Below are 26,936 nucleotides of genomic sequence, written 5' to 3'. Positions count from 1 at the left end.
GGCACTTATTTAAAATTGGGACGCCACTAAGAACTATTCTTTTACAGTAGTTTAAAATGGCGTCTATTCATTGTATTTCAGTATTCGTCTCTTGCTGAAGAGAGAATTGGCGCTAGCTGGTCTGGCAAAGTTTGCGGCCTTCACAACATTTACATAACTACGTATTTTATGAATGTTGGATAGAAAAACTAATGGGCAAGCGATAAAGAATCATTTTAAACTGCGAAATTTCAATTTTGATGAAAAGAAATGCCCAAGTTTGTTTTAGAGTTGCGTTAAGGTGCTGTTTTAGTCCAACGGAATTCCTAGAATAAGCGCGGCATTGGGACTGTGACGCTAATTTGGAAGCGGCGCTTGTTATCTTTTTTTTTTCAAATGCGGCGCTTATTCGAGGGCGGTGCTTATTTGAGTGAATAAAGTAATTAGAAAATGTTCGATAGGGTAGTACAAGAAACTACGAAGAATATAGAGCACGAGTTACAACTAAGATGCAAAGACATTACAACCGTTTTGAGTTGAAAAGCTCTTTATTCCACACTCTACGAACTTGAAGACATAATAAACAAATCCCCTACAACTACACCATGTGCTTCAAGTTGCTGCGCCATTTCCCGTCTGTAAGGCGCCTTGTTGAGCTTTTCTCTTCCTCAGATGCCCTGAAAAAAGTATTACATTAGAATTGTTGACTTGTCGTGTCTTTATTAACCTTTAAATAAGTTAACAAAATCTCTCTAATTTCTGTATTCCCACGTCTAACCACCCTCCTTACTATAGTAAACGTAAGACTCGCATCTTCAAGGAAACTAAAACAAAAAAATTATTCATTATCATGCTGATTTAATTGTTTACGCCTACTTTAAGATGTTGGTGGTGGTGTAAATGTAAAGTTACAACCGTCTGTGTCAATTCGCGCATTTGACTCTGAAACGGTGCTGTTCGGGTGTCTTAGAGTAATTCCCGGGGGGAAGGGGGTACTCAAAAAAGTTTTGTACGGGGAGGCTCCGCCCGGAGATCCAACCCCTTACCCTTTTATATACCATTTTGATAGAAAAAGGTACCCCTTTCATATACCTACACGATATCACATTGACCTAAAACAGGAAGTTTTCTTGTTATTTTTATGTAGCGCTTAATAAATTAAAACGATACAGCCAAAAGTTGCGACTGCTCGAAATATATGATATAAAGGCCTTTTAAAATAACATTATGGCAGATTTCCCTACCCTTTCATATACCTAAACTTGTGAAATCCCTACCCTTTTATATACCTGGAGCCTGAAAAAGGTACCCCTTACGGGCAGAGCCTCCCCGTATAGGCCATTATAGGGAGTACCCCCCCCCCCCCGAGGAGTAATTTCAAGTTCTATTTATCTTGGATCTGGCAAGCACGTACAAGTATTATCGTGTCATCAAGTGAAAATTACTGTACTAGGAGAGGAAGCCATATCAGCTAAAGCTGGTTTTCATGCGGGTCCGCTATCCAGGTCGATGGGAATTAAATTTGGGAATGTTGGTTTTCAGGAGGGAGGAAAACCGGAAAACCCGGAGAAAACCGTCGCAGCAAGGACGAGAACCAACAACAAACTTAACCCACATAAAACGCCGGGTCCGGGAACTCGAACCCGGGCCACATTGGTGGGAGGCGAGCGCTCTCACCACTGCGTCATCCTTGCTTTTCCCACCGAGCAAGGGACTACAAAGAATGCATCAAACTTAACGCTTTGACATAACTGATCCTCTTATTACGTATGTTACACGTGAAACTGGTAAATGACTTTGTTAGCCACGAGGTCTCCTGTACCTCAGTAGTTAGAGCAACAAGTGTACAGGGGGGCAATGATTCTACTCCAATGGTAAAATCAGCAGTTTTTTTTTCTTTGTAGCCCCATGCTTGTGACAAACTTAATACAATTATTTACAACATGTGACTGCGCGCCATGAATGACTTTCTTTTGCTGTTGAGTCCATCAACTGACCGCGCTTTTGCTAGTTTTATGCTGACAAGATGTAGGGGGATATTCCCCCACTCCTAACACATTCCCCTTCCGCCTCCCCTAACCATGTTTTGATCGCCTGGCTCAACATGTTCGAGCCATCATTTTGTTATTGTAAGTGATTCCTGGGAATAATTCATGGGATCGTACGGTTCTATCCACTCTTACCTTAATAGGACAGCCAAACAACTCAGCGCGCATGCTGATATGGCTGTGCCATTTCAACGGATGGATTCGGACAAAACGGGCATGGAATGGCGGGAAGATTTTGTGAACAACCATGGTGTCTCGATCAAAGTTACCCCGAAAAATCTAAAATGCAAAGTGAAAATGGATAAAAGTTATATATATTATGAATGGATTTATATAAAATAGCATCAGCACACTAATTAGTTATCCTAGTAGATTTGGATCGAATAGTTTGAACCCGGTTCAAAAGGGATTATAACAACGCTTTACTCCCAAAATAGGCCCATCTACAATATTTTCCAGAAAATACTAAATGTAGTTACGTGAAAAAATACATTTAAATCGATTGATTGTTAAATTAAATGGGCCAGTTTTTTCACAATCCTTCATCCTTGGGAAAATACAAGTTTATTGCTACTTACTAACGTTATGTTCATGAATACCCTAAAAGAGGTCGAGAATGAGCCAGAGGTGATTAACCAAAGTTAAAATTGTGATTACCTTCTTTTTACCGCGCACCGTGTACTTAACCCAGAAGGAACCTGTTATGCTATAAGACAACCAGTAACTGGTCACCCACTGAGAAGCATCTTGTCTTCCTTGTGTCGCTACTTTGGTGACGGCTGTGGGAGTTACGAGATCGATCTGTAGCCATTGGTTGACGTCATTCCTCTTGACACACCAGGCCCCTGCATAACTTGAAGCGGCTACCAGATTTAAACGGCCAAGTTTTGCAGCGTGGTTATTGTCGTGAATAGTTGAAGCAGTCATGGCACTGTCTTGGATTCGGCCATCCTCCATTCCAAGGGACATTGAGCAGTGATAGCCTAAGGAATAAATGTTATTGCCATGAACAAAAGTCTGGTTGTAAAAAAAATGTTTGAGATTACCGCTAGCATTGCCTTTTTATTATTTTTATGGTGAGATGACCATTAAAAATACTGTCAAGTAGTGTTTAATAAATGAGCAGCAGTGTTTTATCAAGTTTAAAACACGAGGCGCAGCCGAGTGTTTTAGACTTGATAAAACACGAACTGCGAATTTATTGAACGGCTTAAAAATCTTCGGATGTAGATCAACTCATTCTTGCACTAATATTTAGGTTTGGGGTTATTTTGGCCTAGAAAATTGGACGTAAAGTTTAGCCGTAACTTTATCAGATATAAAGACATTCATAAAACATTAATTGACCCTTAATTTCTTTTGTATTTTTTTTATGAATTATTAATGAGTTTTTAGTTAATACAAATATTTAATTGATCGAAATTAGGTCGCATTTTCCCGCACCAGATGTATTTAAACTGACTTATCGTAAAAGTGATATATTTGCTTGCAAGTCAGGTCAAGCAAAACGAAGGACTGGCAACCATGTTCCAAAATGAATAGCGAAGATAGAGAAAACTTCTTCAAAAATCTTTGAAAATCGGCCTCTTTTGCATATTGTACTAATATTATATTGCACACGCCATATTTACCCTCCTTGCAGCCATATACCTCTCCTCTCATGCATATATGACTTAACCAAGTCTTGGGGTGGAATCTAAGGTACTTGGCTTGAATTGGCGAATGAAGAGAATGGTAAACCGGGGTGTTGCGGTCGATGTTACCTCCAAACACCTGATAAATTGATAACACTTTAATCAAATTTATTTAAAGTAAATACAGTCCTAAGCCCATGTCCTTATTTCCTTTTTATAACGAATCCACTGTAAAACTAACAATTAAAACTCTTGCTTCATTAGGTTGTTTATTATTATTATTGTTTGGTCAATAAGTTGTATAGGCACAATGAAACTTCTGTGGTATCATGTAAAGCGAGCTTTTTGTCCCCTTCACGGCTGCTGCATGGTGTGGCCTATACTGGAGGAAAAAGAGAAACTTAGATAGCCAGAAGGGAGGGAAATTGTTAAAAAAAAAACTAAAGAAATGGCACTATTTAATAAAGAGTGAAATCTTCACACTTCCTCGACATCAAATTAAATTGATGTAAAATTAGGTAGCTTTTCATACCTTAATATGACCATCAACTAGTCTGTACCAGGCCCAATGCGATCCATCCACGCTGTAGGACAAGCTGTAGCTTGTCACCTTGTAGTCATTGTCATACCTTCCCTGAGTTGCCACTTTGCTCACTGTGGTTTCCCGCCCAAAGTAAACTTGAAGCCATTGATTACCATTGTTAGTGCGCGTGCACCAGGCCCCGACCTTTTTTCCGATGGCGATTGTGTTCAGGCGTGATAACTGAGGAATGTGATTGACGTCATAATACGTCGATGCTGATATTGCATTGTCAGGAAGGTGGCCGCTCTCCATCCCCAGCGGAAGAAAACAACTGCGTCCTGTAAAAGAAAAGGAATTATCATTTACCGTTTAGATCATATTTCTTTTGGTTTGCGCATTCTTGTTGAAACATATATCTGACTCTCAAGAATGGTAGTTAAACGCGTCCAACGAGTAGCGCGAACTTCTCCGCGTTTTGCGTCACATCCCAGATACTTTTTTGACTAAATTTTACGTGAGTGATAGACTTGTTTATCACAATTAAATACCGCGGCGGAAATACCACGCCACGCCTAGGCAGTAAAAGACGGCGAGTCCCATGCCTCTATTCATTTCCAATTCCTAAGCGATCAGCGAGCAAACAGCATAAGTAGCGTGTTAGCGAATCAATTTTATAAAAGTCTTTTCCCCGTACGCGTTCTAGAAAGTTGATGTGTAAATTCCATTTATCCTAATTTGTTTATGTCTTAAACCAAACTATCAATTCTTTATTTGAAATGAAAATACCAGTGATAATGATACGGGGCTGTCACTTTGTGAGTTTTCTAGTGTCTCTCTTAGAAGGAATAATACGTGACACTTTATAGAACGAGCTACAGTAATTTGAATTCCAACAGATTCTCGCAATGCAAAATTATGAAATCAGGCTTCTTATGTCAAAAATGCAAGCTGCAGTTTAGTAACAGTCACTTCACGCACAATTTGTCAGCTACTTTTATTCACGTAAATTTGTTGACAAAACTGTTTGGAAAATTCCTGAAAATTATTTAAGACCACCTTGCGAAAGGTCATCGCTTTTGCATGCATTGCGTGCTATTTATATCAGATAGCTGACTCAAATTCAATTGCCAACCCAATTTTTATTCGTTAGTTGGAACTTCTTTGTCCTGAAAGGATCGGGAAAAGGAAAGATGTCAATTACTTCACCTTCTTTGCACCCATAAATCTCTACTCGCATCGAGATGTGACCAGCCCAAGCTTTAGGATGGAAACGAACACTCCTTGCAAAAACCCGCGTGTCTGGAGTAAAGAAATGTTCAACGACTGTTGCCTTATCGCTGTTGCCAAGGAAAGTCTGCGGAATAAATCAATCAATCGTTCTTAAGTCAACGAAACAAATTAGTCAGTCAGTCAGTCATTTAATCAACCAGTCGGTCGGCCAGCTAACCAACCAACCAACCAGCCAACCAGCCAGCCAACCAGCCAGCCAGCCAGTGAGTTAGTCAGTCTGTCAGTTTTGTCCGTTCGTGCCTCAGGCAGCCTTTGAGTAGGTCGGTCAGTCAGTCAGTCAGTCAGTCGGTCAGTCGGTCAGTCGGTCAGTCGGTCAGTCGGTCAGTCGGTCAGTCGGTCAGTCGGTCAGTCGGTCAGTCGGTCAGTCAGTCAGTCAGTCAGTCAGTCGGTCAGTCAGACAGCCAGCCAGTCAGACAGTCAGTCAGTCCGTTAAACAGTTTGTCATTCAGTGCTGCCTTTGGTTGTATATTAACATTAATCCTCAATCCTCAGAATTCCCTGCAAAGTCACTCCACAGATTACTAAAAAGTCTACAATATCGGTCACTTAATCTTATCAAATCCACTTTGACATAAAAGTAAAAAAGAAAATAAAAGTTGTAATTGCCATAAAAAATAAAAATAAGGATAAAGATAAGATAAAGATAAAGATAAGGCGGAAACAATTTACGTACTTGAGACATGGTATTTTAATGAACCTTCCGGTTTTTTTTTTTACCTTGACTTGGCTGTTTTCCCGGATATAAACCCAATTGAAGTCGTCTGCGGTGTAAGCCAATGAGAAACTTGTCACCCATTGATTGGCATCGTGACGACCTTGAGTTGCCACACCCCTTATTTTGTACAAACTACCCAGTTTTACCTGAAATGATAGCATCAGTTAAAAAGAATCTCTATCATAAGCTATGGTTTGTATAGATTAATTTGGTTAAAGTAAATATATTTGAAAGATGTCTTAAGTTTACAGGCTTTGAAGGCTTAAGAAATGTATTATTCTGGAAAGTATTTCAGTCACATTCCAGTTATACACGTACAAATACTTTCCACCGTGTAAGACTACCCCATTTTTTATTTTTTTTATTTATTTATTTAAAAGGGGGGCGGGCATTTTTCCAGTAAAACCAAATTGGTTATAGACTTCTGTTATTATGGATTCAAGCATAGTATTTACAATCCAAACTACAGGATGCGGAAAAATTCAACAAAAAGAATCTGATCTATAAAGATCATTTTTCACTTGCAAGTTAACTAAAAAGTAATTGTCGTACCTGAAGCCACTGATTGCCATCATTTTTAGCAGCAGCCCAACAATATTTGCCGCCACTTGGTAGTAAGTTTAGTCTGCCTCTATTTGGAAGGAAGCCGGAACTGGCCGAGGATGAGGCTGTGAACGCTTCATCTGGAAGTCTACCGTCCTCCGCACCAACAGGCATCAAGCAGGTCTTAACTGGATAAAAATCAAACAAAATTTTTTTCAAAAGAAATAGAACATTTCTTACAGGAATGAGAACTTTTTTCAGCAGCTCTACTTACACGATAACTTTAAGGGCTCTTTAACGAAACCCACCAGTAAAATCTGACAACAAACATTTTACTTTGTGCATAGCAAAGTAAAATATTCAGCACCATTTTCACTCTTTTCGTGTCCAATACAGTATTACAAGACTAAATTTCGCTTTTCAATATACACAGCTTATGATAATAACCCATTCTGGCAGCCATGCAATTACGTTATCAACTGGCAAGCAGTAAGGTATAATAAGGCTTATTTAGACACTTCACCAGTTCGGCAGCCATACAGTTCAGCTCTCAGACAAGGTACATTGTGGTTGTAAGTCTTGGGATGAAGGCGAATGTAGCGAGCCTCGATGTGAGGTTTCAGGGAGTGTGTAATTACAGTGTTCCTGTCAGTATTCCCAGCAAACACCTGAAACAACAAAACCTTACAGTTGGGCAAATTTGGCATGATAACTCAGGCATAAACCAGGCTTGACCATTCCATGGATTAATACCTCCCCCTAAACGTGAACATCGCAAGCCGATAATTGCATTAAACAACATCTTGTCAGATATGTCGCAAGCTACTAAGAAAAGAAAAGTACATGTAGTTCATCATTTTCCGAGTGTCTTATTGTCCTTATTCAATAGGTATTAAAATGCCGTTTTCACTCTACAATACTAAACTTATTTGTTTTATCTAGAATAAAGCAGTTGTTTGATATTTCCAGTTTTTCTCTTTCTTTATTGGCGCGGGGTTTTTTTTTTGGAAAAAAATTCTTTTTTTTAATTAAAAAAAAATCATCCCCCGAACCCGAAACCCCAAACCCACCTCGGTTAATAAGTTTATTATGTTTTATTGTTATTGTTGTTGTTTTATTTATGGTAAATTGGTTTAATGACTACTTTCGTGGCTGGTCTGACACGCATGTTTCGTCTCTGCCAAGATACTCATCAGAGACCTTTCGGTGAAAGCTAACTCGTCGAACATCGCGTTCGAAGTCCCGCTAGCGTCGAAATGATGGTGCAATTTGGCCGTACATCGCGTAAGCATTCCCAATTGCGTAACGTGTAAAATTGTTAATTTAAATTGGTTTAAGTTCTGTAAAAGTTCTGTAAAATTTGCCAGCATCTAAACTAATACATTAAATCGATGCAAATGGGAGTTTTAGAACGGTTAGCTCTTACCTTCTCTACAGAACGTTGTTTGTACCCAGTCCAGTGCATTCCATCCACACTGTATGACAGCGTGTAAGTTTTAACTCTGTCCTCACTGTTGTACCGGCCTTGGGTTGCTACTTTCGTCACTGCAGTGAATTCTCCCAAGTCTATTTGAAGCCACTGATTAGTACTTTTTGCTTTTGGACACCATGCACCCATGTGCTTGCCGTCTGACAGAATGTTCAGTCTCGCAAGTGAAGGTCTGTGTCTGTTGTCATAACTACTGGAAGCTGTAAACGCACTGTCGGGGATCCGTTTATCTTCCAAACCAAGTGACACTGAACAACTGTGGACTAAAAACGAATATTATACATGGTTATATAACTTGTGTTAAGTGTTCTAAACGAGCTAAGGATCGATTATGAAAAATGTAACAAAAATAAGTGGCACATGGCTAACTGGACTTCCTTACCTAAGAAATAAAAGCGCTGTTTGTGTCTAATATTCTGATACATATCACATTGTGGCCACGCCGTTTTTTCTTTCGATAAATCATAGAAAAAACACTAGCCGCAGGCGAGGGTTCTATATTATTATTTTGCATCAGTCACTTCCAGCAGTCATGGGCAGTGCCCACCTCTCTGGGCGATAGTGAGGCATTTTCCCATAATGGCCATCAGGGGGGGGGGGGGGGTCGGGCATTAGCCTTCCACCCAGCTACCCTGGGGCAATTGACCATCTCGCTTTTTTCACCTTACAGAGTTCACGTGGCCGTGCGTTAATAACCAATTCCTCGATAAATACCACAAGTTTCTTATCTAATACGTCTACATAGAACATAAAGGGGATGTTAAACCTGCAGAATGACCATTTTTGCACCATTTAAAAGAAATAAGACGTGATCAGGACTTGATATGGCCTGAATTAGATGAAAGTTTGGTAAAAGTAAGACAAGACAGAAGAAAAATAAACATTTTTAAGCCGCTACCACTGGCTCATTAGAAAAGGTAGTTTGTCCCGGTAGTGGGGCATTTGCTGTTGGTTTCAACAAAACCTAATTCTGGTCCCGGGGGGGGCATGGCACCGCTGAAAATGACTGATGCATTAGAAGTTCAAGAGAGAGAAATGACATAGTTACGATCTTCATCACATTATACAGGCATATAAACGAAGATCTTACTTCTTTTCCAAAATTGTAACGGGATGAAAATGGAACTCTGAGAATAAACTCAACGTTCAATTACCGCGCACAAAGTATTACAAAAATAGCTTTACTTACATGTGCTACTTACCTACTTACCTACCTACGCGTCCGTCCGTGTGTCTGTGTGTTTGTGTGTGTCTGTCTGTCTGTCGATCTATCTGTCTATCTTCAAGGTATTGGCCAAAGTCAATTTTCTGCCTTAAATGTTTCAATAATAAAAGATAATCCACCCCAATGAGACTGCTGGAAGGCTGTGCAAAGTGTTTATCTTGAATCGAATCTCTGATGATCTTAAGAGTCAATTTTAAGACTCGTATACATACCATTTCTACAGCCATACACCTCCACTCTCATTGATGGATGTGCTCTGGTCTTCTTGGGGTGGAACCGAATGAGCCGACCACTAAATGGTGTTACAAGTAGATGCTCGACAACTGTGTTTCTATCGTTGTTGCCAGGAAAAACCTGAAGGCAATAATTCAAAAAAGATAAGGATGAGACCTTAAATTGTTTTAACATTAAGACACTAGCACGGTGTACTATCTCACCTACTATTTTCAACCAGTATTACTCCTAAATTATTATAATGTCCAAACCGATTTTTTATGCTAGAAACAAGGTGAAGAAGACAAGGCCAGCAGTTTAATTAACGTCCTCATATGGATAAGGACGAGATCATCTAAGCTGCGACAAGCTTCTTTATACACAACCAGCAAAATAATAATGTAAACAGGGTTTCTAAACTTATACCGGGAAATGCCGCTCTCATATTGTAGTACCGAGTGGTTGAAAAGTTACGCATGCATGTTAGTCATGTTGGTTGTTTCTTTCCTTCATTTTAGCTAATAATCTACAGTTAAGTTAAATAAGTTAAGTTCAGTCTGCTGCTTTATACATGGTACCAAAGCATGAAAAAACAACAGGTTTCTTCAGGATGACTTCAACGATGACTTCAACGACGTCAACCATGCCAACTAACGAGTAAAAGTATTTTTGACTTATCGCACACTTTATAGTAATTCATTCATTCTACAGTTATGTTAACCCTATTCAGACCGGGCTTTTTTGACCTGCTCTGACCGGGGGGGGATTCGGAAGCCCCCCCCCCCCATCCTATGTAACTTCCAGAATATTTAAGCAATCACAATACAACTTATAGGAAGTATTGTATGTCCAAACATCGTTCTTTTGGTATACGTCACGTAGGATGGTGACGTCACATCACGTGACAATTACATCATAATGTCAAAACAGCTGCCATCTTGGATCCGCCATCTTGGATTTCAAATTTTTTTCCAAAATGCCAGAAAACCGCCCAAAATTACGGCAAAGTACTCAAAATCAATAAAAATGTGCTTTAAAACCGTAAAAATGTAAAACTAATTCCTTTAAAGTTAATTTTTATTAACAGAAACACACATGCCTGTCAAAATGCCGTTGCCATGGCGATGTCAACACATCATGCAACCCTACCAAATTATTGCCAGATAAAATTTTAGGAAAAGTCAGAAAGTTTGGCAGCGTTTGGTTGAATCTTAAAAAAGTTATAAGAGTTCGAAGTCACCACGGACCTCAAAGGCCCCCCTTCCTTCTCTGAACAGGGTTAATTAAATATGGGTTATTAACCAAGCTTGTTCTGTCAAGATGGAAGTATATAAGCCTTGTTCTCTTTTTTTCGTGTTTATGGACCAATATCCTGCCATACTGCCTTAGCATCGTCACTGAAACGACAAACTTTTCAGCTATTTTCAAAAACTTTTATGAAAACGTATCTCACGGGTAGACATAAACTTGTTGTGTAGCTTTCATAAATAAGCTTATAGGGATATATTACTAAAGAAATATTTTCCTTACCCATGTTAGACTGTTTTCCTTGTACTCAGCCCAGTGCATTCCGTCCACACTGTAAGAAAGAGTATACTTCGTTACCCACGCGTCAGAATTTTGCCGCCCTTGTGTAGCCACCTTAGTCACTTGCACCAGTTCTCCAAAGTCTATTTGTAGCCATTGTTTGTCGTCGTCCGTTTTGGATGCCCAGGCACCATATCCTTTGCTATCGGAATGAATGTTCAATCTGGCACGTGCTGGACCATATTTGGCATTATAACTGGAAGAAGCAGAAAATGCACCATCTGGTACTTGACCATTTTCCAAACCAAGAGGAAGGGCACAGCGGTAAACTGAAAAAGAATGAATGCCTTTTATTTATATTATTGAAATAAATTAACGAATATTTTACCTCAATTAACAACTCCTTTATTTATTCTTAAAAAAGGTAAAAGAACAGCTTGCTTTTGCACTAATTTGTCTCAACTTCATCTGATGTTTTTTTCAGTGGTCACAACCAATTTGTCTGAGATTATGGATGAATATGTTGAGGATAGTTAAAATGATAAAGTTGACATGGCATATACCTCGTACATTTGTTTTTGGCTTATATGACTGTCGTAATGATTCTAGTTAAAAAAATGTAAATAGCGTCATAAAACCTGTCCATATACTTCCCTCAATCAAGTCAATTTCCTTTCCATTTAATGATAGAGCTCCATAATAGTATGTTTGTGACATTTTTACATAACTACATCATCATCGGCTGGTGTGGTTAAATATAACACTGAAAACGCAGGATGCAGTCTGATAAGGTGTCCACAAATTGCTACAAGTGACGTGAAGTTCAGAAAATTAGACCTGCACTCTTAGGCTGCTTACCTAACAAAGGGTTGGTATAAATACTTCTTTTCTGAAGTGACAGCTGCTTGTCTGGATGGTGGTAGTCATCAGTGATGCTCTGAAACTGAAAAAAGAAGGAAAGAGAAAAGATTTAAACGAGTGCATCTTGAATGATTCTGTTAAATATTTCAATGTGGGTATTTTAAGCCAAGAAATTAGACTCCATTGAATTCTTTTTCAACAATCCATTGAATTGTTTGCACACGTGTTCCACAACTAGAATATGCTATGCGTTTTTCAGTGACTAATGGACTTTTCAAACTAAAACTTTTCAAAATAAAAACCTCTACCAAAATCAAAGGATTGCAAAATGCGAGAGAAAGAGTTTTTGTTAATAAGAGATAAAGCTTTTTTTTTGTTTTGCAAAATTTTATGAGTATATACAAGAAAGACACTCGCAATGAAAATTTATGGCACTGGGCAAAAATTACGCCATTGGATGGACACATTAAAATTTATTTGTTTTGTAAAGGTCATGCAACATTTGATGTTGAGACGTGAGTTGTGTTTTCTTACTTGTCGTGGATTTGAATGTAGCATAAAATCAAGGAAATTTAGTATCATTAAAAAAGATACTCCTAGCCTCAAAATACAAAAATGTCTATTAATAGGTTGACTTCCTTAAATGGAGATGCTTTTGACAAGTGTTGAGAAAGCAAACTTTTAAAGCTTTTTGAACAATGCTAAGATTTTGGCAAAAACTGTGACATGTGAGAGAGAAGCTATCGGTATGTTTCTTTTGATAAAATGTTTTTTCGTCAATCAAATTTATTCTGATGAAACTTAATTCCTTTTATTTTCTGTAGCAGAAATTTAACTTCGCTTACTGAACAGTTATCATTCCACAAGTATGAAATCAATTTCTGCCACAACTTTTTATGTTTTTCAGAAAATTGACCTCAATATACAGTAAAAAAAACCCCGCAAGTAAGAACCTAATTTGTAAGATCCTGTTACGCTAATATTTTGCCAGTTAGACACCCTCTTTATAAGAACCTCTTTAGCCTAAAATTTGGAGATAGGTTCTTATTTTCAAAAACCGATTAAAAATGTTTACTTTTGGGGAAATAAGATATGTCGACAATCTGGATCCTCTAGCAGTTGGAGACACCTAGGAGTCTTATCACTCCAGTTGCAATATATGTGCAAATGTTGAAAATCAAAAAATAATATGGATGATACAATCACAAAAATAGAAAAAAAAAAAGAATAAAGCTTAAAACCACGTAAGACTCTATTAACGACAATGTAAATTTTTCATCACAAAATGAGAACCCATTAAAAATCTAAATAGCCTAAATTTCTGCTGATTACCATTTATATAAGAACCTGCTTAGGCTATAACTTGGTAAAAATGCAGGTTTTTACTCTCGGGTTTTTTACACATTTTTTACGACAGTAACTGTTCCAAGAGGACTTGTGTCTAGTGTTCATTTCGGTAATTCTCATGACCTTGTATGATTGATTATGTCATGATATTATGTGGGAAACTGATTCGATACTAATCCGACCTTTTGGGGCTTTCAAAGAGCTGAGATAGATTCAGTCTTTCATGTATTCTAAAATGTTGAAAAGTTTAAAAACCTTGATGCCTGGCATTCAGAGTGCATTATCACAGAGATTAACAGTACTTGAATTACAAAAGGCATCATAACAGTTTTTTCTATAATATAAATTATGTATCAAGTTATACTAAAAACAAGTAAAGACATGATGCATCATCATAAAACCAACATTTATATTAGGGAGTTGAGGGTTTCAAGCAATTTTTTTTTTTGTGTGTGTAAGAGCTTCCAAACAATATAGATAGCAACGAAAGTATTTGTCAAAACAGCTAGCCACTATGAAGAGGAAAGTTAAAGAAGACAACGCCTGTCAGGTGTTATATAAATACTACAGGTTTTTCATTATGGCAATGGCATTGATAAAACATTCGCAATTATCAACAGGATCTTCATGTAAACAATTAGATTATAAATCGAATGACAGCTGACCAATTTTGTCAACTTCAGTTTAGGCAAGCTGTGTCACAAAAGGAAGCAACATGGCTGTTTTTCAGTGTACTTTTTATTGAAAGGAAAACTTATACGTTGTAGATTAAAACATATATGTGTGCCCCATGAACACTTTAAAACAGCATGTATTAATATAAATTACTTTTCACTAGTTGTTCTTGAAATATCAATTTGTATTTCTGTATTTGCTATTGAACCACTGTTATTATTATTAACTTCCTGGGACACTTCTATCTTCATAACAGTCATGAAAACTTCATTGAGATGCTAACCTAGCGAAGTCTGAGGACTAAAACAAAGCCGTCAATGGGCTAGACGGAAAATACGCAAGATTTTTTAAGTGTTTTTTAATTAAGCTCTTTTGTATTTATCTTCGTGTTTTCAGGGGGAGGAGAGGACCCTGGGTCAACACTCCAAACAACAAATAGGATGCCCCCCAATAACCCCCCTGCTCCCCCCCCCCCCCCGAGTAAACAATATATTTCATGTCCTGACTTGTTACAAATTTTACATCACCATCCTTGGAGAGGAAACATGACTTGACAAAATTGAGCAAAAGAGAACGTTTTGTAAAAATCGTCTTCTGAATTATAAATTCCTCAAAACGAGATTATTCAACTCAACTCAAAAACTCGTTAAGAAAGTTATCTAAAGGAAGGAAATAAAGAACAACAAGCTTTATACGCTACAAACGACGCCAGAAATGATCCCTGAAATTCAAATATTATTATAATTACTAACTTTTACTCACAAGATAAAAGATGGATGTTTCATCGAGATGATGATTCTGAAATCCGTACAATACAGAAAATCTACTCTTATGATTTCAAATTTTTCTTTCTCTCGTTCAACTGAATGCACAACCGAAGCAGAAAAATTTTCTTCTTGACACCTTTTTAGCTGATAAAACTAATAACAAAAATTTCTTTTATTAGCAGAGAAATGTCGGGAACTGATCAAAACTTTTCTTTTTACGTTACTACAACTGTTCGATAACACTCTGAATTTCACGTTGCCTCCTGCTTTATCTATTTCTCTAACAAATTTAACCTTTGAATTTAGTGTTCCAGTTTTATGTTTGAACAGGTTTGAAAGAAAGCTTGCGATGCGGATCTTTTTGTTCGATTTCGTTGGACAAAAAAAAAAAAACGAGCATAAAGCACAATATGAAGAAAGTCGTACCTTTGAAGAGGTTTCTTCTACTTGAGACAGCAATATCGCCGATGAAACGATAAAAACTTTAACCAAGAAAAAAGTCATCCTGAAAGTTGCCATGAAGTCCTTTCCTTAACAGAAACTTGAGGGAATGACGAAGGTTTCCGGAGAAGAACGTCACTTTGAATGAATTATCCTATTGTTTTGGAAAACTCGAAAAATCTCGCACATTATTTGCAGTCCTATTGTTTTTGAAAGTACACACAACAAATGACCGAGGGATAGAAGGGTAGGAAAAGAAGGTCAGGGGAGTGAGGAATATATCTCAAGGCATAGTCAAGGAACAAATACGAAAAACGTAGGTAGTTGTTTTGAATCCTTAAAGATTGTACAGCCGACTACATTTCGGTAGGATTCTTTTCACACTAGTAAAAAACGAAAATGCGCCGATGAAAAAAAAAACAAGCTATTTTTATACCAATACAAAATCCAATAGAAACATGTCTAAGTATTTTTATAAAATGTGCGGAGTTTTTCATTGAGCTTCTTTGTTTGTTTCCATCTTTCTGTTTTCAGGGGGAGGTGAAGATCCTGGGACAACACGCCAAACAACAAACAGGACGACCACCCCCCTCCCCCTCTCCTCCTCTCTCCTGAGTAAACAATACATCTCATGTCCTGACTTGTTACAAATTTTACATCACTTTTCTTTGAGAGGAAACATGATTTGACAAAATTGAGCAAAAGAAAAAGTTTTCGGATTTCAGTTGTTTTTCTTTTTTTTTTAAAGCGTTTTCTGAACTTTAAATGCCTCCGGCAAAACGAAATAACTTAACTAGACACAAAAACGCGTTTAGAAAGTTATCTAAAGGAAGTAAATAAAGAGCAACACGCATTCAACGCTACAAACGCTGAAAGTCCTGGAACGGCGCCAGAAATGATCCCTAAAATTCATTTTATAATTATTAACTTTTCTCCAAGATAAAAGGTGGATGTTTTATCGAGATGATGATTCTGAAATCGTACAATACAGAAAATCTACCAGGGTTACATTTAATTTTATCTTTCTCTCGTTCAGCTGAATGCACAAACGAAGCAGAAAAAGTCTCTTCTTGACACCTTTTTAGCTGATAAAACTAATAACATTATTTTCTTTTTTTAGTAGAGAAATGCCGGGAACTGAACAAAACTTCTCTTTTCGCGTTACTACAGTTTTTCGAAATTACTCTAAATTTCACGTTGCCGTTTGCTTTTCTATTTCTCTAACAAATTAAACCTTTGAATTTAAGTGATCCAGTTTTATGTTTGAACGGTTGAAAGAAAGCCTGCGATGCGGGTCTTTTTGTGCGATTTCTCTGGACAAAAAAAAAGAAACAGAGCATAACGCACACTATGAAGAAAATCATACCTTTGGCGAAGTTTCTTCTGCTTGAGAGAGCAATGTCACTGATGCGACGATAAAAATCTTAACCAAGAAAAAAGTCATCCTGAAAGTCTTTGAAGTCCTTTCTTTAACTAAAACTTGAGGGAATGACGAAGGTTTCCGAAGAACGATGGATGCACTGGATGTTTTACCTTTTGTCTTGGAAGACTCGAAAAATCTCGTACAATATTTGCAGTACTATTGTTTTTGAAAGTACACACACAAATTACCGAGGGCTAGAAGGGTAGGAGAAGAAGATCAGGGGAGTGAACAGGGAAGGAAAAAAAGAAAACGAGGAGGTTTTAACCAAAGATTTAAGCTGAATTTACTGATTGCGTTCTTTACGTTTAGTTCTTTCCACACTAGTAAAAAACGAAAATGCGCAATGAAAAAAACGAACAACTTATTTTTATATGAATACATATAGAAACATGTCTCAGTATTTTTATAAGATCTGTGAAGTTTTTTATTAAGCTACTTTGCTTGTTTCCATCTTTCTGTTTTCAGGGGGAGGGGAGGACCCTAGGTCAACACACCAAACAACAAACAGGAAGAACCCCCCCCCCCCCCCCCCCCTTACCGAGTAAACAATATTTTTCATGTCCTGACTTGTTACCCTCCCGAGTAAACAATATATTTCTTTCCTTAACTCCCGAGTAAACAATATATATTCATGTTCTGACTTGTTACAAAGTTTACATCACTATTCTTGGAGAGGAAACATGACTTGATAAAAATGTGCAAAAGGGAACGTTTCTTTCGGAATTCAGTTGTTTTCTTTTTTTGAAAAGCGTTTTCTAAACAATAAATGCCTCTGGCAAAACGAAATAACTCAACTAAACACAAAAACTCGCCGAGTTAGATAGTTATGTGAAGGAAGTAAATAAAGAGCAACGTGTATTTAACGCTACAAACGCTGAAAGTCCTGAAACGGCGCCAGAAATGATCCCTAAAATTCAAATATTGTTATTATTTAAGAAATAGAAAACATGTTCCGTGTTTCTATTTAACAATTAGACGGCAAGCTCGAGGTTTCTACCGGCTGATAGTTGGCGAGGGGCGAAGCCCCGAGTCAGCTATCAAAAGCCGGTAGAAACCGAGAGCGAGCCGTCTAATTGTGTTAGCATAACCCACTGACCGATCTATTAAACTCAGAATGTCGCTAGAATTGATTTATTGAAGGTTTTGATTTCTAAAATTAAGCCAAACCTAAGCACGCGCTCCGAGAGCCTTCTACGGATCGATAGTAGGCACCTGTGTAGCCAATCAGATTGCGCGATTACCAATAGTAGGTCAGTGTGGTTATGCTAACGAGTTATAGAAACACGAGTGGAAGTTTGGGAGAACGAGAAATGCTGTGGGAACACGAGTCGATAGACGAGTGTTTCCACAGCTTTTTCGAGTTCTCCCAAACTTTCACGAGTGTTTCTATAACTCGATAGAAACACGGAAAACATGTTTCTATTTCTTTTAGAAAACAGCACAAAGAAAATAACGCACATCAAAGTAATATTTAGCGCTTTATTTAACATCAAAACGTAGATCTCTTCACCTCGCGGTTTTACGTCATGAACAGTAATCAACCAATCATAGTACGGGAGTCGATGAACAGAAATAAATCAACTGTTCAACATTTGCTTCAAGGCTAAAATTCACCGTTGTTTGGCCAAACAAACAAAGAAAACAGGCCCCAAAGTTAACGTAATTATGAGAAATAACTAAGTCGATGGTTTAACTGAAGTCCAGCACTGGAAGGAGTCAAGAATTGTGGTTTTATTCTGTTTTATTTCGCTTCATCGAACTAACCGAATGGTTTGACGACCGACGATCGAGCGACTCGAACCTTGGAGGTGAAAGTGAACTATTTTTCTGTTAAAAGAAGTTTGACTCGGCATTCTGGACGAATATCTTGTCCAGTTGAGGAGCTGTGAATAGTTCTGAAGTGCTGCAAAGCCTAGAATGGAGTGAAGTTGCGCCAATTCATATACTTCTTTGAAAGGTCAGCCGCTTCGATAATTTCTTTCACAGACTATTTTTTAATGTGTAGCGGGCTCTGTAAACATCTTACTCGCTTGTTTTAAAATGTGCAAATATTTGTTTAGTCTTAACCTGGTTTTTGTCAGCTGTGACATTAAAATTTGGCACAATTATTAGTTGTTATTTTTGCATTGCTTATTTTAGCGCCGTGAATATTGATTGCCGTGTCTACGACAACTGTCTGTGTCTCCATCGAGTTATAGAAACACAATTTTTAACCAATCAGCGCACGTATTTACTTTGTGCTATTTTCTAATAACTTTTACTCGCAAGATAAAAGGTGGATGTTTTATCGAGATGATGATTCTGAAAATCCGTACATCACAGAAAATCTACCAGGATTATTTCAATTTTATCTTTCTCTCTTTCAGCTGAATTCACAACCGAAGCAGAAAATTTCTCCTCTTGAGACCATTAAGCTGATAAAACTAATAATAAAAATATTATTTTTTTAGCAGAGAAATAACGGAGACCGATCGAAACTTCTCTTTTCACGTTGCTACATTCTTTTTATTTGATTTCACGGTACCTAAATTTCGCGTCGCCGGCTGCTTTATCCATTTCTTTGATATATTAAACCTTTGAGTTAAAGAAGTCCCATTTCATATCTTAAAGAAAGCTTGCGAGGCGAATCTTGGTGTGATTTTACGACTTCGTTGGACAAAAAACATAGGAAAACGCACAATATGAAGAAAATCATACCTTTGAAGAAGTTACTTCTGCTTGAGACAGCAACATCACCGATGTGAAGATAAAAATCTTAACCAAGAAAAAATTCATCCTGAAAGTTGCCTTGAAGTCCTTTCCTTAACAGAAACTTGAGGGAATGACGAAGGTCTCCAGTGAAGAACATCACTTTGAATGAATTATCCTATTGTTTTGGAAAACACGAAAAATCTCGCATTTTATTTGCTGTCCTATTGTGTTTGAAAGTACACAAAACAAATGACCGAGGGATAGAAGGGTAGGAAAAGAATGTCAGGGGAGTGGGGAAAATACCTCAAGGCATGTCAAGGAACACATACGAAAATAGTAGGTATTTTTCTTGAATCCCTAAAGATATTACAGCCGATTCAGTCAGATTGCGGTTTTTACATTTCGGTAGGATCGTTTCCACACTTGTAAAAAACGAAAATGCGAAGATGAAAAAAAGAAGCTATTTTTATACCAATACAAATAGAAACATGTTTGAGTATGTTTATAAGATTTGCGAAGTTTTTTATTAGGCTTATTTCTTTGTTTCCATCTTTTTGTTTTCAGGGGGGAGGAGAGGACCCTGGGTCAACACACCAAACAACAAACAGGACGATCACCTCGCCCCCCATCTCCTCTCTCCCGAGTAAACAATGCATTTCATGTCCTTACTTGTTACAAATTTTACATCACTATTCTTGGAGAGGAAACGTGTCTTGATAAAATTGAGCAAAAGATAAAGTCCTCGGATTTCAGTTGTTTTTCTGTTTTGAAAAGTGTTTTCTGAAGTATAAATGCCTCCAGCATAACGAAATAACTCAACTAGACGCAAAAACTCGTTTAGAAAGTTATCTGAAGGAAGTAAATAAAGAGCAACATGCATTCAACGCTACAAGTGCTGAAAAGTCCTGAAACTGCACCAGAAATGATCTCTAAAATTTAAATATTGTTAACTTTTACTCGCAAGATAAAAGGTGGAAGTTTTATCTAGATGATGAATCCGAAATCAAAACAATACAGGAAATCTTCTCGGACAATTTTAATTTTACATTTATCTCTTTCAGCTGAATGCACAACCGGAGCAGAAAAAATGCTCGTCTTGATACCTTTTAGATGATAAAACTAATAATAAAAATATTATTTTTTAGCAGAGAAATGACGGAGACCAATCAAAATTTCTCTTTTCACGTTGCTACATTTTTTATTTGATTTGTACCTAAATAATTTCGCGTCGTCGGCTGGTTTATCCGTTTCTTTGATATATTAAACCTTTGAATTTAAGTAGTCCCATTTCATATCTCAAAGAAAGCTTGCGAGGCGATTTCTTAAAGAAAGCTTGTCCAACGATTTCGTTGGACAAAAAGCATAGCAAAACGCACAATATGAAGAAAATCATACCTTTGGAGAAACTACTTCTGCTTGAGACAGCAATATCACCGATGCGACGATAAAAATCTTAACCAAGAAAAAAGTCATCCTGAAAGTTGCCTTGAAGTTCTTTCCTTAACAGAAACTTGAGGGAATGACGAAGGTTTCCGGGTAAGAACATCACTTTGAATGAATTATCCTATTGTCTTGGAAGACTGGAAAAATCTCGTACAATATTTGCAGTCCTATTGTTTTTGAAAGTACACATAACAAATGACCGAGGGATAGAAGGGTAGGAAGAGAAGGTCAGGGGAGTGAGGAATAAACCTCAAGACATGTCAAGGAACACATACGAAAAACGTGGGTAGTTGTTTTGAATCTCTTAAGATTTTACAACTGATTTAGTCTGATTGCGTTCTTTACGTTTAGTTCTTTCCACACTAGTAAAAAACGAAAATGCGCAAATGAAAAAACCAGAGTAAGCTATTCTTATACCGATAAAAATAGAAACATGACTGAGTAATCTTTGCTTGTTTCCATCTTTCCGTTTTCAGGTGGAGGGGAGGACACTGGGTCAACACGCCAAACAATAGGACGACCCCCCCCCCCCCCCTCCCAAGTAAACAATATATTTCATGTCCTTACTTGTTACAAATTTAACATCACTATTCTTGGAGAGGAAACATGATTTGACAAAATTGTGCAAAAGAAAACGTTTTTTAAGGTTTTTTTAGTTGTTTTCCTTTTTGAAAAAAGCGTTTTCTGAACTATAGATGCCTCAAAACGAGATAACTCAAATCAACACAAAATCTCATCATGAAAGTTTTCTGAAGGAAGGAAATAAAGAGCAGCATGCATTCAACGCTGCAAACCGTTAAAATTCCTAAAACGGCGCCAGAAATGATCCCTTAAATTCAAATATTATTATTATTCACTTTTACTCACAAGATGAAAAGGTAGATGCCTTTATCGAGAGGATGATTCTGAAATCCGTACAATACAGAAAATCTACTAGGAATATTTTAATTTTATCTTTCACTTTTTTAACTGAAAGTACAACCGAAGCAGAAAAACTCTCTTCTTGATACGTTTCCAGCTGATAAAACATATCTTTTTTTTAAGCAGAGAAATATCGGAGACCGATCAAAACTTCTCTTTTTACGAACGTTTTTTTTTATTTGACCCTCAAATTCACGTTGCCGACTGCTTTATCTATTTCTCTAACAAATTAAACCTTTGAATTTAAGTAAAGCAGTTTCATGTGTTAAAGAAAGCTTGATAATAATAATAATAATAAAGACTTTATTCAAAATGAGGGTAACACTAAATAGCAAAGCTAACAAACCTGTGGCCCTCCCTAAAAATTATCTTGAGATGCGGATCCTTTTGTACAATTTCGTTGGACATAAAAAAAGAACGCAACACCTTATAAAGAAAATCATACCTTTGGAGAAGTTTCTTCTGCTTGAGACAGCAATATCGCCAATGCGACGATAAAAATCTTAACCAAGAAAAAAGTCATCCTGAAATTTGCCTTGAAGTCCTTTCCTTAACAGAAACTTGAGGGAATGACGAAGGTTTCCGGAGAATAACGTCACTTAGAATGAATTATCCTATTGTCTTGGAGAACTCGAAAAATCTCGTACAATATTTGCAGTTCTATTGTTTTTGAAAGTACACACAACAAATGACCGAGGGATAGAAGGGTAGGAAGAGAAGGTCAGGGGAGTGAGGAATATAACTCAAGACATGTCAAGGAACACGTAGGTAGTTGTTTTAAATACCTAAAGATTTTACAGCTGATTTATATTAGTCAGATTACGGTCTTTGCATTTCGGTATGATTCTTTCCACACTAGAAATCGAATCACTGTGTTTTAAATGGAATTAATTTCAGCGAAAAAGTTGTCAACAGCAACCCTTCCCCTCTAAGTTCGATGGTAAATATACTCTTTACTCTCACACTTGACCGTTATCAAATTTGGAGAACAAAAAAAAAATTGCTAGCTCAATTTTCAAAACAATAAACGGTCCTAGCCCTCCCTGCTTGCGTGAGCTGATACAACCTAGAAACTCTTCCTACAACTTAAGAGGACAAAATATTCTCAATCTACCTAAAGTGCAAACTACCAAGCACGGACTCAAATCTTGGCGATATTTCGCCCCCAAATTATGGAATAGCCTCTCAGACACTGCCAGAACTTCAATATGCTATAAAACCTTTAGAAAGGCGTTAAATGCTGTAGATATTAGTCGTCATTTGTAATTTTTAATTAAATAATTGTATATATTCTATAACTTTTAGCTCATTTTTAATCAGGAAATGCGTCGCACATATTTAAAGCTTTAAAGCTTTGAAGAATTTTATTCACTTTATTTTATTTTATTTTATTTTTATTTATTTTTTATTTTTTTTTTTATTTTTTATTTTCATTGTGGCTTACCTGTAAACTAGCTGGTGCGTTCCCGCAGATTTTGCTAACCATATCTGCGGGACGCATCGAAACCATAGCTAAGTGTAATGACCACATTAAACATTGTATTGTTTTGTATCGCTCAGGGTCGAATGCCTTTCCATGAAGTCCACAGGCATGTATAACTAAAGCAATGTTTGTCATTTTTAAAGAATTAGGAAGCCCTGTATGATGTTCTGGTAAAAACCTTTCGTGGCTGCCATGTAAACAGTACATTGGCTGATTTGTATTAATCAATTTCCTAAGACTGTAATTGATCTACATTGTAATTGGCAAGCACTTAAAAGAAATCCGCGGTGTCGAGAATCCTGACATAAGAAATATGTTTTCCGTTTTAAAGAAATGCCAAGGGAAACTGGATTGTTTTGTGAACGAAATGCTTTTAATTCGCGAGAGAAAACCAGCACTAAACACGCAGGCGGACTCAATACGTGCGAAAGTATTTACCTAATTAAATACCGCACGCACTAACACTATGATCGCTAATGACCGCGAAACACTTCTTTTAAAATATTCTAATATACTCTGTCACCTCTATTTGCATTTAAACTTAAACTCGACCGTTATTTTATTCTTATCTTCTTGATAATGAACTCAAGATGAGTTCGAAACGTCGTGGCTTATTTTCGCTTATTTTTTTCCTTAACTGGCATCAAAACGGTCAAAAATTTAATCGCAATCACTCGTGACCCAGCGAATTAAACTGACAGCGGAATTTATTGGACGATCAGTCAAACCACACCTCGTTTCCATGCAATTGAAACCGTTTCCGTTGTAATGAAGTAGCTTGAAGTGATGTAATGGCCTGTACAGAATGATTAGTGTTACCCACTAAAAAGTAAATATTTTCTGCTAACTTCACGGTAATATTGCGTGACTTTGTGTTGTAGGGAAGTTTATTTATCCATGCGTTTGTGTCAACGCATCCATTAAATTAACTTCGATCGCTTATGTTGAATCAATACAGAAAAAAGTGAAAGTTCGTTCCAAGATAATTTCTTGGTCTGTTAGTATGAGTAAGATAACGAATAATAATAATAATAATAAAAAACCTTTATTTGAGTGTCAAAAAACTAAAATAGCAGTAATAAAACCACTAAATGGGGACACTTTAAAGTAAAAGAAAAATAACAAAATCGAAATATCCTAATAAATGCTAAAATCGGTTAAAATTGGTTAAAATATTTACAATATAAACAAGTTAAAATACAAGATAAAATATTTTCAATATGTACAGTTAAAATACAAGCTAAGAACTACATAGAATACAATTAGCGCAGCAATTATCATTCATTAAAATATCTAAATCTAGCTTACGAATGTTTTTCTTAAAAGATGACAGTGTTGGTAAACTCCTAATGTCCTTTGGTATTATGTTCCATATCTTAAGAAATAAAGAACTGTCTTCCATTTGCTAAAATGCTAAAAAAATAAGATGATCGAAAATAAAATAATATATATATTCTTTTGTTTAACTTAATTAATGATGGAAGGAACTGTCTACAAAAGTGTTGAAAACCAACGTCAAAATAAAAAGGAACTGAATTGATGTATTTGATTTAATCGATGTTAACATAATTATGCGCAATTCCTTGGTTACTTTGAAGTGAATGTAGGCTCAATAAAATAGATTGTAATTTGCAAAAGTTTTGTTAGAGAAGTGATTAGTTGAAATAAATTAAAATTGATGATTCTACGTTAAAGGAAGACACACAGTTTCGACTTTATAAGAGCCGCGATTGAAATCTGTACGTTCAGCGATCGCTATAAGTCAATAAACATCCGTTAAATTCTGAATTCTAATTTGAGATATTTCTGGCTTTCAAATGTTGAAACATCATATATGAGCACTTATTTTCCTAATATAGTCCCTAAAATTATCCTTGCTGTCGTACGTTTTGTCGCCTACACTGTTTCAGGGTGATAGTGCTTGATTAGTGTTTTGTAATATTGTCTCGTCTTTATTTCGCCTTCAATATTTCATTACATCCCACGACCCTAACCGTATATATGTACTTACTCCAAAATGTTGTTGTTAAATGCGTGAAGGAATTTTCGCTCTGAGTGAGAGACTTGTCCTTCCAGTAGGCGACAATTGGAGGTTTAAGAAAATGTTTGAGCTTTGTTATTTCCCATGTCTGCAAGTATGGCGATTATCAACGGCGCTGTTTTAACAGTGTTTTTTTTTTTCAATTAGGCGCGATTTGATACACCCAACTCAAATTTAGGCTACATACAATGGTAACTATACTTTTATATTTGTGCTGTACTACATTCATTTACAGTTCATTCGAATATTTGCGAACACCACAAATTATCAAATGAAATTCCAACACAGAAAGGTTCTCAGATACAGGCCGCTGCCTTTTCTCATCATGCAGAAAACTGTATTTGACTTGAAATAAACGTTATTCGGAGAAACTGCTTTTTTAGGTTTTCTTTCTCTTCTAAAATTGACCAAACAAGTAATAAAATTATATTAAAGGGTTGACTTGTTGGCTTTTTTATATTAAACGGATCATCAAATAAATACTACGTACCTTAACAGAAGTTGCGCAAGGAAGCGATATCACCTATGACGGATTCACGACCCAAATTCTTCAAAACGAAACGAGCCATTCAACATTCTTAAAGATCTCTATAAATTATCTTCGGAAAGAAAAGTTGAGGACGAAACTGTAATTTCTCCATAGCTGGAAAAGCAACTATGAATTAATGAGGTCATTGTTGTCCTAAGAAGAGAACGAGAAAGTTCTCGTATTATTTATAGACCTTTTGATCTTGGACGCTCACTCGGCAAAGAATCACTTTAGTATATCTGTGTTTCAATATGAAATAAAAATTTTGTTCGCTGAATTCAAGGACAGTTGAATTTTTGATGAATTTATCGACGGATTCTTTCCACGCGAGGTTTTTTGTTTTTGTTTGTTTTGTCGGATAACAAAATGACATTGCTTTATTAGGTATTAATTTTTTTATTTATTTATTTTGGCGCTCAAGCTCTCGCGAAAGCCATACCAACTTGGCTTGACTACCTGAATGCGCGCACTTGTAACCCCACGGCCAGTGAAGTTTGGTGCGCGCGTTTATAAAACGAAATTGAACGAACCAATTCAAGAAACCCAGGCAATCAACAAGGAATCACGCTTTAAACGTTGTACACGTAAATTGTTAATAGTGTTCGTTTTAGCTATGTCTTTCACTAAAATGTCAAAATTGTAGTCAAATTTTGCTTTTCTGTTTATTTAACCCTGCGTCTCGTCAGGAGCTGTCGAGAGAAATTTGTCCGCTCAAAACCAAACGAAAAATATTGGCTCAGATCTATTGTTGCAAATAAATTCAGCGCTTTCATTTTAGTCCTAGTCAGTAAGCAAGGGTCGAGATATGAAGCTTACGAAAAAGGTTCATGAAAACATTAATACTGTAACATTTACACTGTAGAGTAAACAGATACTGAATACTAACTAGCCACGCGACAACTGTGTTTTTTGTTTATATTCGTTTTTCTCTTATCTTCGATAACGTCGCGCGTTTTAAAATAGTATTCTCAACTTTAGCCAATTTTCTTAGCGCATTTTCGTGGATGTAATGGTATAATGATCGCTGTAAGCTCACAGCCTTAACAGATTTTAGAAAGTCCTTTATTAACATTGACTGAATCTTCGAAACGTTCTCATTTGTTTTCTTTTTGGATGCAGCGCTGAATT

General features: G+C 36.8%; 1 protein-coding gene across 1 annotated transcript; it reads right to left on the bottom strand.

The window, feature by feature from the left end:
• Window positions 1-508: 508 nt before the first annotated feature.
• LOC144652518 (uncharacterized) lies at window positions 509-15,378 on the bottom strand. The gene is made up of 14 exons (XM_078512546.1): window positions 15,263-15,378; window positions 12,045-12,129; window positions 11,190-11,515; window positions 9,659-9,800; window positions 8,159-8,484; window positions 7,256-7,400; window positions 6,742-6,920; window positions 6,192-6,335; window positions 5,391-5,538; window positions 4,194-4,522; window positions 3,659-3,800; window positions 2,685-3,010; window positions 2,163-2,306; window positions 509-656 (listed from the first exon to the last, which is right to left on the bottom strand). The coding sequence occupies exons 1-14, from the start codon at window positions 15,353-15,355 to the stop codon at window positions 648-650; spliced, it is 2,538 nt and encodes an 845-aa protein (XP_078368672.1). The 5' UTR covers window positions 15,356-15,378; the 3' UTR covers window positions 509-647.
• Window positions 15,379-26,936: the final 11,558 nt, after the last annotated feature.

Source organism: Oculina patagonica, chromosome 4 (assembly GCF_052425735.1).
Source record: "Oculina patagonica isolate OP01 chromosome 4, crgOcupat, whole genome shotgun sequence".
NCBI classification, from domain to species: domain Eukaryota; kingdom Metazoa; phylum Cnidaria; class Anthozoa; order Scleractinia; family Oculinidae; genus Oculina; species Oculina patagonica.
The sequence above is the reverse complement of the archived record's forward strand: the minus strand, read 5'-3'. Positions and strand labels throughout refer to the sequence as shown.

What these genes read in the sequence shown, in the direction of transcription:
- LOC144652518 (XM_078512546.1), bottom strand. Translation starts at nt 15,355, where the DNA reads ATGGCAACTTTCAGGATGACTTTTTTCTTGGTTAAAGTTTTTATCGTT. An exon ending in TAGAAGAAACCTCTTCAAAG is followed by an intron (nt 12,130 to 15,262) that starts GTACGACTTTCT and finishes TTCTTTTTTCAG; the next exon opens with TTTCAGAGCATCACTGATGA. An exon ending in GGGAAAACAGCCAAGTCAAG is followed by an intron (nt 5,539 to 6,191) that starts GTAAAAAAAAAA and finishes TTTATTCCGCAG; the next exon opens with ACTTTCCTTGGCAACAGCGA.